This window comes from Gaeumannomyces tritici (genome assembly GCF_000145635.1).
Source record: "Gaeumannomyces tritici R3-111a-1 unplaced genomic scaffold supercont2.4, whole genome shotgun sequence".
NCBI classification, from domain to species: domain Eukaryota; kingdom Fungi; phylum Ascomycota; class Sordariomycetes; order Magnaporthales; family Magnaporthaceae; genus Gaeumannomyces; species Gaeumannomyces tritici.
In genome coordinates, this window is record NW_008804548.1 from 47,050 (window position 1) to 58,191 (window position 11,142).

The 11,142-nt window shown below is 61.0% G+C and overlaps 4 protein-coding genes across 4 annotated transcripts; 2 read left to right on the forward strand and 2 right to left on the reverse strand.

Annotated features, from left to right (window-relative positions):
- Window positions 1–250: 250 nt before the first annotated feature.
- Window positions 251–6,425, reverse strand: GGTG_07405 (E3 ubiquitin-protein ligase UPL3; the record flags this gene model as incomplete). The annotated part of the gene is made up of 5 exons (XM_009225229.1): window positions 251–447; window positions 542–691; window positions 778–5,751; window positions 5,869–5,954; window positions 6,025–6,425. 5 exons carry the CDS (start codon window positions 6,423–6,425, stop codon window positions 251–253), a joined length of 5,808 nt encoding a protein of 1,935 aa, XP_009223493.1.
- Window positions 6,426–6,500: 75 nt separating this feature from the next.
- On the reverse strand, window positions 6,501–8,069 carry GGTG_07406 (hypothetical protein; the record flags this gene model as incomplete). Its single annotated transcript, XM_009225230.1, has 3 exons — window positions 6,501–7,278; window positions 7,353–7,688; window positions 7,906–8,069. The coding sequence occupies 3 exons, from the start codon at window positions 8,067–8,069 to the stop codon at window positions 6,501–6,503; spliced, it is 1,278 nt and encodes a 425-aa protein (XP_009223494.1).
- Window positions 8,070–8,951: 882 nt separating this feature from the next.
- Window positions 8,952–10,675, forward strand: GGTG_07407 (2-oxoisovalerate dehydrogenase subunit alpha). The gene is made up of 2 exons (XM_009225231.1): window positions 8,952–9,715; window positions 9,779–10,675. Exons 1-2 carry the CDS (start codon window positions 9,074–9,076, stop codon window positions 10,550–10,552), a joined length of 1,416 nt encoding a protein of 471 aa, XP_009223495.1. The 5' UTR covers window positions 8,952–9,073; the 3' UTR covers window positions 10,553–10,675.
- A 153-nt stretch (window positions 10,676–10,828) lies between these two features.
- GGTG_07408 (hypothetical protein) lies at window positions 10,829–11,028 on the forward strand (the record flags this gene model as incomplete). The annotated part of the gene is made up of 1 exon (XM_009225232.1): window positions 10,829–11,028. One exon carries the CDS (start codon window positions 10,829–10,831, stop codon window positions 10,982–10,984), a length of 156 nt encoding a protein of 51 aa, XP_009223496.1. The 3' UTR covers window positions 10,985–11,028.
- Between the last annotated feature and the right edge of the window lie 114 nt (window positions 11,029–11,142).

An 11,142-nucleotide genomic window follows, 5' to 3' on the forward strand; every position in this document is an offset into this window, starting at 1 on the left:
TCATCGCCCCGGTTCAGGCCACAGAGGGGATAGAAAAATCATAAAGCTTATAGATACCATGCTCCGGTTTTTTATGCCATACCCATTCCATCGTAAAGAGAGAAGGAAGAAAGGGGAGGGTAAAGAGGAAGAAAATGCCCCATGCTCCCCGCCACTTGCAAACAACTCCTACAATTACCCGGCAGCGACTGCAGAGTCCAAATGAAAAGAAAGAAGAGAACGAACCATGATAATACATAGGCAAACGTATCTAAGACAGGTGGAATGCTCCCTGGCCCTCCTTCATGGCCGTCATCAAGCGTCGCTTCAGCACATCGATCGAAGTGTAGTCGGGAAGCTTCAGGTAGTTCACGCATGTCATAACACTCGGGAGGTAGTCGTTAGACGTGTATGGCTCCTCGCTGGGCTTGCAAACCACCGTGAAAATGGGGTTCAGACTCTTGAAACCTAGAGGCATAGAAGTTATGGTCAGCAAGAGAAAGCGGGATCGTCGAGTGCCGCGCATGTAAGGACATGTGATCCAAGAATAGGCGAAACATACCTCCAATAGGGAGCTTGGGGCTGCCGGTGGTAAACTGCAGGAAGTCGCGTCGCTCGGCAGGCGTCAGCTCGCTCATGAATTGGAGCAGGTTCTTGACGTTACGGCTATCCATATTGTAGCCGTGGTCCGCCTTGATCGAATCCATGAGAGCTGGAGCAAGAAGACGTGGATAGTCAGTATGCGACAACAAACAGGCGGCCCACCAGATAAACGATCGCGGGGGAGGAGACACCTACTTTCAAGAGACCAGTCTTCTTCGACACGCCCAAAGAGAGACACGAGCTCGTCAGGCGTGAAGGCGCTGAGGGCCGAGTAGGGGAAAACCTGAGAGAATCCCTTGCGGAAGGCGTCGATCTGTCTGCGCACCCCGCTGCCGAGAGTCATGTCAAGGACCTTCTCCAGGTACAAGTCGACATTCTCGATGGTAAGGTTCACGTGCGAACCGTTGGGCACCAACTCGATGTGCGGCTGTCCAGGCATCGTAAAGTCCAGCGAGAGGTCTTCGATGCGGGTGTGGTTGACCATGATGCTCTCCGTGTCGGCAACCTTCAGCGCTGGCGTGCGGCGCGGGTCCTCGTCAATCTCCTTCTTGGCGAGCGAGAACTTCTTGATCAGCATCAATGACTGGGCGAGGACAGGGTCCACGGCCTTGACGGCACCGAGCGAGGGCCGTACGCCCGACTTCTCGTCGCCTATGCGGAAGAAGATGGGGTTGAGATTGATGTCGATGATGCGAGAGTCGATCATGGACCGGGCCACAAACTTGCCCAGCATCTTGAATAGGCCCAGGATCCGCTCGCTGTTGCCGCCTGAGCCCTCGTCCTCGCTGATGGGCCGCGGGAACAGGCCGTTGGGGCTGGCCACGAAGTCGTCCGAGTCGTGCGGGTCGGTATCGCGCCACAGCTTGAGCTTCTTCTTGGCGAACTCCTTGGACACGGTGCTGTAGAACTCGAGCGTGGGACCGAGACCGGTGCCGACCTCCTCAAAGTACTCGACCTCCAAGATGCTCTGGTTTGCTCCATAAAGCTCCATGACCTTGACGGCGGACTCGAGGATCTTGGAGCGCGAGATGCGCACCTTTTGCCGCTGGAGACGACCCAGAAACGGCCTGTCGTCCCGGCGGTCTCGGCGCGACTCCTCCTGTGATTGGGCGTTCTGCCATCGGTTCATGGACCGAGCGTATCCAAACGAGGTGGACTGCAGAAAGAGGTGCCGTGTCTCAAAGGGGAACAGGAACGGATACAGCCGAGCGAGGTCCTCACTCCAGCTCGGCAAACAGTTGCTTGCCACAATGAGTGGCTCCTCCAACTGACGGTTCAGCTTTGCCGTGAGCTTCGTGTTCACAAACTGAGACAGCGGCTCGACGTTCAGCTTGAGGGCATCCTTGTTCTCAACCAGGACGTCGTCTATATTGGCGTTTAGGTCGTGGAGCATCCTGAGCAGACGCAGAATGGAAGCAGTGGCTGGGTGCTTGGCCAGCGAGGCGGCCTCTCTACTCTCGGCAGTGGCTGCACCGCCCTCGAACGATGCGCTAAAGGGCGTGCCTTCGGCCCGCGGGCGCGGGCCCGGGACTCGGCGGAATTTGATGGGGTGAACGGCAGACCACACGTTCCGGTTCAGTTGATCGTCAGGCGTGGTGACGGGCGGCGTGTGTATGGCGCGGTAGATGGTGGTCTCGTTGGTGATCACCTTTCCGTCGAGGCTGAACTCAATGTGCCAGTCCTGAGGCGTGGCTTGGACCGCCGCCGCATACGACAAGGGCCGAGAGGGCCCGCCAGGCGAAGGGGAGTTCTGGAGCGCGGCGGCAAGAGCACTAGCCCTGCTCGTGGCGCTGGCGAGGGCCGCAGGGGGAGGCGGTGGAGCGACCGAGACGGACTGCGACGGCGTTGGGACACGAGTGCCATCCTCCTTGCGGGCCGTGATCTTTCCGCCAGCGGCAACCTCCATGTTGACGGCAGTCGGATCGGGAGTGGATTCGTCGTCCTCCATGTCCTCGTCGAGCGCACCAACAATCGCGTCCAAAGCACTGCTCTCACCCATCTCCTCGTCCTCCGCCAGCTGCTTCTCGTCGGCACACTCTAGGGCGCTGGCCAGATCCTCCTCCTCCTCCGGGGGCGGACGAGGCGGAGGGGGCGTATCTGCCGAGGCCGCCTGCCGGCGACTAGACCGTCGCAACACACCCTTCTCACGGGAAGCGCCAGTCGAGCTCTGCTCTGGGGTGCTAGGCGCATCGGGCTGTGGGTTGGACCTGGAAGACTTTGACTTGCGCGATGGCCGGGAGGCAGACGAAGAGGGTGCGTAGGGAGGGAACAAGGGCGGGGCGCCGGGGCCACCCAGGCCGGGTAGATGCTCCGCCAGTCGAGCGGCGGCCTCACTAAGGGGGATGCCGGCGGATCCGGCGGCCACGGCAGCCATGGCGCGAGACAGTGCGCCGCGTGATGCGTGTCGCGGCCTCTCGGACGCTGATATGCGAGGGCGAAGATAGTCGTCAAGGGACTTGAACGTCGAGATCGCATGGATGGAAACCATTATGTTGCGGTATGCCCGAGGGATCTCAGAGTCGTCGTCGGCGACAAGCTTGAGCCGAATTTGTTTGGCAAGCATGGACGCGGCGCTGCTGCGGTTCCCGTCGAACGAGTTGTGGTGGACGGTGATGACCTCGAAATGCTCAGACCTACTCAGCAGATCCTGAAGTTTATGGATCAAGACACTGAAGGGCGTCGCGGGCGAGTCGGCCGTGGCCGTCTTGGGCCTCGACTTGACTGTGTAGCCCATGAAGACCTGGAGGAAGTCGGACTGCGCCGCTGTCGCCAGACTTTCGTCCTGATTGTTGAATACCTCCTCCAAAACCCGCACCAGACCCGATGCCAGAAGCTCGGCGCTCGTGACGCTCTCGAGAACATCCGAGTCGAAATAGGACGCAAGCCGCTTGAACAATGCAACGCCGTTGGCCGGGACAAGGCTCTGGGCGCTCCGGTGGATGTAAAAGGCCTCGATCTCGGCCGCCAGAGCCGAGAGACTGTCGAGAATCTCGGTCGCCTTCTTCTTCATCAGCTTGCCGTGCTTCTCCGTCTCGTGCGTCTCAAGGAACTTTTTGGCGGCCTCGGTTATGCGCTGCCGCATGGAATCAGCACTGGATACAATGTGGCGAGGCGGCCCGTCGATGGACATGGTGGAGCCATCAGAGCTGGCTGGGGACCCAGATATGTCGTCAATCTGGTGCTCGTTTTCGTTCTCCTCGTCGTTGTCGTTCCCCTCGTCATCCGACGAATGGTGCGAGTGCTCCATGTCCCCGCCATCGTCGTCGCCGTCCTCGTCATCGTCACCATCCTCGTTGTCCTCGTCGTCCGAGTCTGGTTGGACCGACTTATCCTCGGCCTCGGCCGATGCGGTCGACTGTCGAGGGGTCTCAGGGCGAGCCTCGTCGGCGGCTTTGACACCCTCCTCCGACTGGGCCTTGGGCTCTTCAAGTGACAGCTTTGTTATCTCGGCAATGACGCCCTCCCGGTAGAGCTGGTACCGATAGACACTATCCAGCCGACTCATAAGCAGCTCGGTAGCTTGCAGGGCGGACATGACGAGCGTTGGATGGTCGCCCTGTGAGAGGATAGATGCAAGGAACGAGGCGTACGGCACAGCCTTGAGCGCCTCGGTGAGTATCTCCGTGTCGAGGTTTGACAGCATCTTCAACTGCGCTGTCAGCACCTTCTGCCGAACGCTGAGATTGACCGTGCTCGAGAACGCATCAGTCAATGTTGGGAAGAGGATGAGCGAAAAACGCCGGACCTCCTCCTTGCAGTCTTCCAACAGATCCACCCGCTTCTCGTTTGCCGTCTTCCTGCGGTTGCCGGAGCCTTGGGATGACGGCGTGACGGGCTCGGCCGAGACGTCGGCAAATTCACGGGACGTGGGGTCTGAGATGTTGAGCGGGGCAGGCAGAAGCTCGCAAACGACGTTGAGCGTCTCGATGATCTGCTCTCGTGGGCGGTGGATCAAAGCCTGCATGATAAGTACGCTGTCCAGCTTGGAAGCGACATCGTCGGTGCCGCTCGGGGGCGATACCCCCGTAAGGATCTGGTAGAGGGTCTCGACGATGTTGAGCCTGAACAGCTCGGCCGACAGCTGGGGGCTCGCGCGGGCAGTGTGTGCCAGGACTCGCAGGAACTGGGTGTGGATGCCGGGGCTGATGAGGTTGGTGGAGCCCGGCAGCAGCAGACGCAGCAGTGCCTTGAGCAGGTCGACGCTCACGAGCTCCTCCAGCTTGGACGGGTGGTAGCGGAAGCTCTCGACGATGCGGGAGACGCACAGCGATGCCTTCTCCACAACCCGCTGGTCGCTGCTACTAAGCACATTGAGCAAGATGGGCATGACTTCCTTGATGACGGGAAACGAGTCCTCGGTGATGTTCCGGCAGCAGTTGGCGGCGGTGGTAACGGCCGTCCGCTGGGTGCTCGTGGCGAAGAACTCGAGATACGACAGACAGGCAGTCAGGCCTCCCTCGCGAACGATACTGGCTGGGTACTCGTACGAGATCTTCTCAAGTGTGCTCAGGGCCTGTTCGGCGAGGTCGATGAAGGATATCTCGAGTAGCTTCTGGCAAAGGACAGGCACGGCCCCACCATAGACAACATTGGCGACGCTGGGAGGGAGCGCCTCCATAAGATTTGCCAGACAGCGGCAGGCCAGCAGCATCATCTCGGGGTTCTCCTCGCCCGTGATCTCGTGTGGCTGCATCAGGGCGACCAGCTCCTTGACGAAAGCGTCGGGAGAGAAGTGGCCAGACAGGTTATCTTCGTTGGACACCAGCAGAATCTCGGAAAGCTCCTGGAGAGCGATCAGTTGCATCGACGGGTCATCCTTCTGGCGCAGGCTGGTCAAGAGATCCCGCAATCTCGAGCCGATACCAGACATCAACGTGTGCAGCATCGGTAGAGAGACACCGAGACCGCGAGGAGGACCGCCGAAGCCACCAAACGGATCAATGTCGTCTTCATCTTCGTCTTCGTCTTCTTCGTAACGGTTGGTCTCGTCATCGTCGTCCTCATCGCTGTCCTCTCTGGCAGGCTCGGGCGGGGGTGGAGGTGGAGGCAGGTTGGCCTTCTGCGCCTCCTGGGTGCCCGTCATGGGCGTGTCTTGGTCGGCGTCGGCCTTGGGCGGGCGCTTTGAGGATCGACGGGTCGAGGTGGAGGCAGCTGAGCTTGCTCCCGGCTCTGTTGGGAGGCGACGCACTGTTGTCAGCTCTGACTGGAACGGCAGACCGTGCGGAAGGCGCAACCGCTGTCGGTTGTCAAGTTGAGCAATCTGAGGGTTTGCATCCGCGGGCCTACCTCCGGACGCATGGGTTGTTCTCTTACTCCTGCTCGGCTTCTGACTCGAGGACGACTCGGCCGGGCCAGAGGGGCCAGCGGCAGGACTATCGAATCAATCACATCAGCTCGGGTTCGCGTCAGAGGCGAGCATTGAAAAGGGAAGCGCGAGCTTACTCTGGGCTTGACATGGCCGCAAGTGCCTTGCCCTTGCGGCTGCGTGTCGAAGCGGCTGGCGACTGGGAGGGCGGCTGTGGCGGAGGCTGGTCCGGGGCGAGGGCCTTCTGGCGCTTGGGACGGCGAGCCGAGGTGGGCTGGTCTGGGGACTCGGGCTGGGAGTTGGTGGAGTCTCTAGACTTGCGTTTCCGGGTTGAGGCTCGCGCGGGCTCTTGATGGTGGGCGGGGGCAGCAGGCGCCTTGGGGGTGGTGGCGGCCGTCGCAGCCTGACGGGCGGGCGATTCTGCGGCTAGGGCAGGAGTGGTGGAGCTCGGGTCTTGGTCGTGGAGGGTTTGCGAGGGTGGCTGGCCTGCTTGGTTGGCAGCGTGACGAACCGACGAGCGGGTGATTCTGGAAGACATGGGGACATGTGTGAGCAGTGCTGGCCCAAACGACGGCTGGCCCAATCTATCACTCGGCGGCGAGCTCCTTGGGGGTCATGTCTCGCGGCAGGGCGCGGCCGCAGGTGACGACGACGACGAAGAAAAAGTCTGGGTGGATGGATGGTTAGGATTGTGGGTGGAGGAAGGAAGGAATTGTGTCAGGATGGGCAGTGTCGCGGCATTCGCTTCGGGCTGGCTGGCTGGCTGGCTGGCTGGCTGGCTGGCTGGCTGGCTGGCAGGCTGGGTTGGCTTGGTTGTGGCGTTTGCGTGGAACTCGAAGGCGGCGGGCGGTATTGAATAATCGAGCATGGGCAGAATAGGCTGGGTGTGACTGGGGTTGTGGGTTGCGAGCTCCGGTTTTTTGGCGGTGGTGGTGATTGTGGTGGTGGTGCTTGCTGTTCTGGGACCCAGCAGGCAGCCCTGGCAAAACAGGCGGGAAGAAGGCGCTGGCGGCTGGAGGGCACTCCTTCCGTCCCGCAAGGCAAGCCGTCCGTCAAGCGACAATCCAGCACTGTGGAAACCGGTAGGCTTGTGATTCGTGATTCGCAGGCTGGGCAGGATGCAGCAGGCCACCAAAACCAACCCCAGCCAGCGAGCCAGCAGGAAGCGAGCAGCAGCAGCAGCGACAGTGTCTGGTGAACTTATCGCGCCAGCCCTGCCTGACGACTCGTCTACCCTAGCGTGCAGTCCACCCGCAAACTTGCAGTGCAGCGCGGCCCCGCCAGTCGAGCGACAACGGACCGACCCAGTCGACGAGACACGGCAGAGCGAGAACAATCGAGTGACAAGAAAGGACGGTGTGAAAGGCAGGTACAGTGCGATGGAAGGTGGTCTTGCATAAAACCGGACATGGGCTGAAGCCAAACAACGATGGAAGACGAGGCTGGGGTGGGGTACCTGAGGGACGGACTCGACGAGACGGGTGGGCCCGACGAGAGCGGCGAGGGCAAGTACGCAGGCGGCACCACGGTGGCGGCAACAGGCGCGGCCGGGACGGGGGAGGCTGCGGCGGGCCGGGCGGTCGACGAGGCGATGGCGGCCGAGGCGCGGGACTGGGGCGCTCTGGCCTGGGCGGGGTGGCGGACGCGGGGGCTGGGGTCAGGGACGGCGGACGAGGAGGCGGCGGCACCGGCGAAACGGGCGAGGGTCGAGCGATGGCGACGCGCGGTGTTGTTGCTGCTGCGGGTGTTGCTGCGGGTGCTGCTGCTTTCGACAAGGACCGATCTGGTGCGCGGCGGGGGGCTATGCGGCATTCGTTCTGCCATGGATTACGCCATCAGGCGGGCTGACGCACAGGGGCGACGCTGTTGACGGGCTGGGCTGGCGGGCTTGGACGTGCTGCACATGTACCGCTGTCGGGTGCTATAGGCAGAGTCTGGCTGGCCTATCTGTGATAAACAGCTCGGAGATGGACGGCGGCTGGGTGGCATCTGTATGTGTACTTGGTATGTAGACGGACAGGGTGCCAGGGCTGCTGGGCCACAGTCCAGCGTCCACCACCAGATTGCAGTCGGCTCCGGCCCAGCCCACATATCCCACACCACTCCCACGCAGGGCCGACAGACCCCTGCCTCTCACGACCAAATGCCTGTGCTTGGCGTCCCTGACGTGCTCCAACCGCATTGGCCACCACGCCCAGGAACAGTCCGGAGGCCCAGCTCACACGGCGGGGGTCCGCGTTGCGTCTCGACTCCGTAAACAAGAGTGCTGCCGTTTTGACGTCAGAGGGGCCTAGAATCTCGTCCCGTGTTCTGGAAGCCAGCAACGAGACCAAGGTTAGACCAACACATAATGTTCCATGCGTAGAACTGCTTCCACTTTGCTTGCAGCCGGCTCGATTCCAGGCAAACACACATGCCCATGAGACGGATTATGTCGTTACACGGAGAGCACAGGGCAGTCGGTGTGCCTCCCTCATGGTAGCACATCTGCCGTCGAATCCAGGACGCCGCTCGTCCGATTCCAAAGACGGATACACAGTTGTGATACTATGGAAGCCGACGTGCTGCCCGTGTCCGAACCCTCGTGAGATCGTCACGGGTCGTTTGTGCAATCCGTGGCCATACAGCTCGCTAAAATGGAAGGCGATTAAAGTATATCCAATATCCGCTTCAACCATGTGTGGTGGCTCAATTGGGAAGTAGCCGACGATCGCAGGCGGTTGTAGTCGGCATTAGTTCAACGTCCAATGAGTATTATGTGGCCGGCGATTTTGATAAACACAACACCATCTCGGTTCTAGTACGTGCCCGAGATGCCCAAATAAACGAAACATCAACCTCTTTACACGCAATACTTGTGCAAAATAACCAAGATCCAAACCGTCGGCCAGCAGAGCCGTCCCGCTGTTCCGCAAAATGGGCACCCCAGACAGCCCCAAATCCAGAGACCGCGACAAGCCGAGGACAGCCAATGCGCTAACCCTAACAAGGCAGTGGCCGCGGCCCAGTCCCAGGGCGTCCACTACGTAATGCCCTCTTAAGCCGACGACTGTGATCTGTCGCCAAACCACCTCCGCCTCTTCCTTTTGAAACGAATGGCCTGAAATAGCGCAGCGCTGTTTTGATTTGACTGTATTTCTGTTCCCCCTTGATCATTCTGCATATGAACCGCCGCGAGTACCGACCATGAAAGCCCGCCTTTCCAGCTCCGCCAGCAGCCGCCCCCTGGCCTGCCTTGGCCGAAGATGGCAGCCCCGCCACGGCAGCCCCGTCCTTTTGTCGAGTAACAGCAGAAGCACACCGGCGGCAGCACCGGCCGGCAGCCCGAGGCGGCACGTTGGCGGCCTCTCCCAGAAGCCCGACTCGACATTCGTCTCGTTCCCCGGCGCGCTCAAAAGCGAGTTCACGTCCAAGTTCCAGTTCACGCACCCGGCCGAGTCGCCGGCGGTGCCGACCTACCGCACCGTGGACCAGCACGGCGTCGTGGCCGACCCGGACTTTGAGCAGGACCTGAGTGATGAGCAGGTGCTGGGCCTGTACCGCGACATGGTGGCCGTGTCCATCATGGACTCCATCATGTTCGACGCGCAGCGGCAGGGCCGCATCAGCTTCTATATGGTGTCGGCCGGCGAGGAGGCCGTGTGCGTCGGGTCTGCCTCGGCCCTCGAGAAGCGCGACGTCATCTTCTGCCAGTACCGCGAGCAGGGCGTCTTCCGGCACCGCGGCTTTACGTTCAAGGACTACATGGACCAGCTGTTTGCCAACAAGCACGACCCGGGGCAGGGCCGGAACATGCCCGTCCACTACGGCAGCAAGGAGCTGAACATGGTATGCCGCATCCTAGCCGCCGCCCCAGGGACGAAGGGTCTTGATCTGACGTGAGAAAAACAGCACACGATATCATCGCCCCTGGCCACCCAGATCCCGCAGGCATCGGGCGCGGCGTACGCGATGAAGATGCAGCGGATCCAGAACCCAGACTCGCCCGAGCGGGTCGTGGCTGTGTACTTTGGCGAGGGCGCGGCGAGCGAGGGCGACTTCCACGCGGCGCTCAATATCGCGGCGACACGGGCGTGCCCCGTCGTCTTCATCTGCCGCAACAACGGCTACTCCATCTCGACGCCGGCGCTGGAGCAGTACCGGGGCGACGGTATCGCCAGCCGCGGGCTGGGCTACGGCATCGACACGGTGCGCGTCGACGGCAACGACCTGTGGGCGGTGCGGCGGGCCACAAAGCGGGCGCGCGAGCTGGCGCTCGAGGGCGGCGGCAGGCCCGTGCTGGTCGAGTGCATGACGTACCGCGTCGGCCACCACAGCACGTCGGACGACTCGTTCGCGTACCGCGCGCGCGTCGAGGTCGAGGACTGGAAGCGGCGCGACAACCCCATCTCGCGCCTGCGCAAGTGGATGGAGGGCCGCGGCATCTGGGATGACGATAAGGAGAAGGAGGCGCGTGACGGCCTGCGCAAGGAGATCCTCAAGGCCTTTTCCGAGGCCGAGCGCGAGAAGAAGCCGCCGATCCGGCGCATGTTTGAGGATGTATACGAGGAGATGACGCCGGACCTGAAGAGCCAGATGGCGCAGCTCAGGAGCCATATTGACAACTACCCGGACGAGTACGACCTGGGCGAGTATGAGGGTGGGAAGGAAAGCTTGGGTCCATGAGTAGTTCGGGGAAGTTAGTTATCTAGGTGGGTATACGAGCAGTTGAAGTTCATCAACCAGCCATCAGATCCTGCTCAGATGTGTTTTCTCTGCCTACCTAATTGTGATCTTTTTTCAACCCAATCCGGCTGGCCTAGAACTATAACCCAACTCGCCAACAACGCGTCAACCATCAACTTGAACAATATTTACCCACCTCTTCAACTACATCATCGATTCCGCTCTGGCCCGCCTCCAAACAAACAACACTTCTATCCACACAGCAGATGCGGCAACATGAACCAAAACGGCGAGATCGCACTCATCATCCTCGGCGTGCTTCTGGTCATCGCGCTCACCGTCTACTTCGGGCGGGCCCTAATGGGAAAGTTTGTCGACCAGTCCATCAAGGACGGGACCGCGCCGACCGAGACCAGCGATTCTGCTGCGTGAGAAAGACTGCGTGAGTCGGTGTGTTCCTGGTCTCTTGCTCGCTGACAAGCACTTGGAAAACGGACTGCGCACCGTTTCCGGAACGGCAGGACAGTGCATGGCGTTTCCCCGTTTGAGTTCCATCGCAGAGACCCCGCGACGGGGGCGGCGCACAGACC